We start from the raw sequence: 1,352 nt of genomic DNA, 5'->3' as shown, positions 1-1,352 counted from the left end.
GTGGAGATCCCTGCTGACTTCCAGAAGACTGTCTCTACCATGTATTACCTCTGGATGGGTGAGTCCCTGGGGGAAATCGAAGGACAGGTCCTGGGAGGAGGTAGGGGAACAAGTGTCCTGCGTGCAAGTGAACGCTGCTGCTCTGGAGAAGTTGCGATTAACACACGGTGCCTGGGTCTGGGGGGCTGAGGCCTTGGTGTGGGGAGGCGGGAGCCTTGCTCGGGTTGCCTGACCGATGTCCTCTCTCTCAGCCAGCACCATTGCTCTCTTCCTGAACTTCTTGTCCTCGCTGGCCTGGTTCTGTGTGGAGCCCTCGTCCGGTTCTGGGTTTGGCCTCTCCATTCTCTGGGCTCTCCTCTACACGCCCTGCTCCTTTGTCTGCTGGTATAGGCCAATGTACAAAGCTTTCAGGTGTGTATCTGCCTGAGCTGCCAGGCCAGCAAAGCAGCGGGGTGGGATGGCTGCAAGGCTTGAAGCTGGGGAGACTGGGCGGCTCAGCGGAACAGGCCCTTGCCCCAAGTGCAGCACCAGTGGTGTCCCAGCCTGAGGAACAAATCTTGCTTTGGATGGGACTCTTCTAAGGAGGTCACAGGAACGTGGTTTCCTGTGGACCTTGCTGTTGGAGATCCCTGCACTGCCTTATGCCTCTTCCTCGGATTTCTCCTTGCTTTAAGTTCCCTAACCAGTGGCTGTGCCTCTGGGGCTTGCATGTTCTCCTTGTGTCCCCCGCTTTGACGAAAGTTTGAGAGTTGTTTTCTGTGGCCTAACCTTGTCTGTCTCTTTCTCCCAGGAGTGACAGTTCGTTCAACTTCTTTGTCTTCTTCTTCGTCTTCTTTGCCCAGAACGTGATGTACGTGCTGCAGGCGATTGGCATACCAAACTGGGGATTCAGGTATGTGTTGTGCTGGGAGCCTTGGCCAGCCGAGTATACCCCAGAAAGGGAGGAGGCGGGTGGGGAAGAGGGAACCTGTGGGCAACCACCTCTTGTTTTGCAGTGGCTGGATATTGAGCCTGATAGCGCTGCGGAAGAACACAGCCGTGGCTGTGATGATGATCCTGGTGTCCTTGTTCTTCACAGCAGTGGCTGTGTTGGGCATCATTATGCTGAAAAAGGTGAGTTTGGATCAAACCTGGGGGCCAAGGCACCCCTTCAGGAGGATGAGGGTGGGTTTTGGCAAGCACGGGGGTGCAGCTCTGTTTGTTGGGGGCCTGGAATGGGGCCGGTACGCTGACCCTGAGCCTGCCGCTCTCTTCCAGATCCACTCTCTGTACCGCCGGACGGGCGCCAGCTTCCAGAAAGCGCAGGAGGAGTTTGCTGCGGGGGTCTTCTCCAACCAGGCGGTGCGGACCGC

General features: G+C 57.0%; 1 protein-coding gene across 1 annotated transcript; it reads left to right on the top strand.

Moving 5' to 3' along the window:
* Positions 1-3: 3 nt before the first annotated feature.
* SCAMP3 (secretory carrier membrane protein 3) lies at positions 4-1,350 on the top strand (the record flags this gene model as incomplete). The annotated part of the gene is made up of 5 exons (XM_009584179.1): positions 4-58; positions 252-411; positions 791-892; positions 996-1,113; positions 1,258-1,350. Coding segments are annotated over 5 exons (528 nt in total), but the record flags the coding sequence as incomplete, so codon positions are not given.
* Between the last annotated feature and the right edge of the window lie 2 nt (positions 1,351-1,352).

Source organism: Fulmarus glacialis, unplaced genomic scaffold (genome assembly GCF_000690835.1).
Source record: "Fulmarus glacialis isolate BGI_N327 unplaced genomic scaffold, ASM69083v1 scaffold27360, whole genome shotgun sequence".
Lineage (NCBI taxonomy): Eukaryota > Metazoa > Chordata > Aves > Procellariiformes > Procellariidae > Fulmarus > Fulmarus glacialis.
This window is presented reverse-complemented; position numbering and strand designations above follow the sequence as displayed.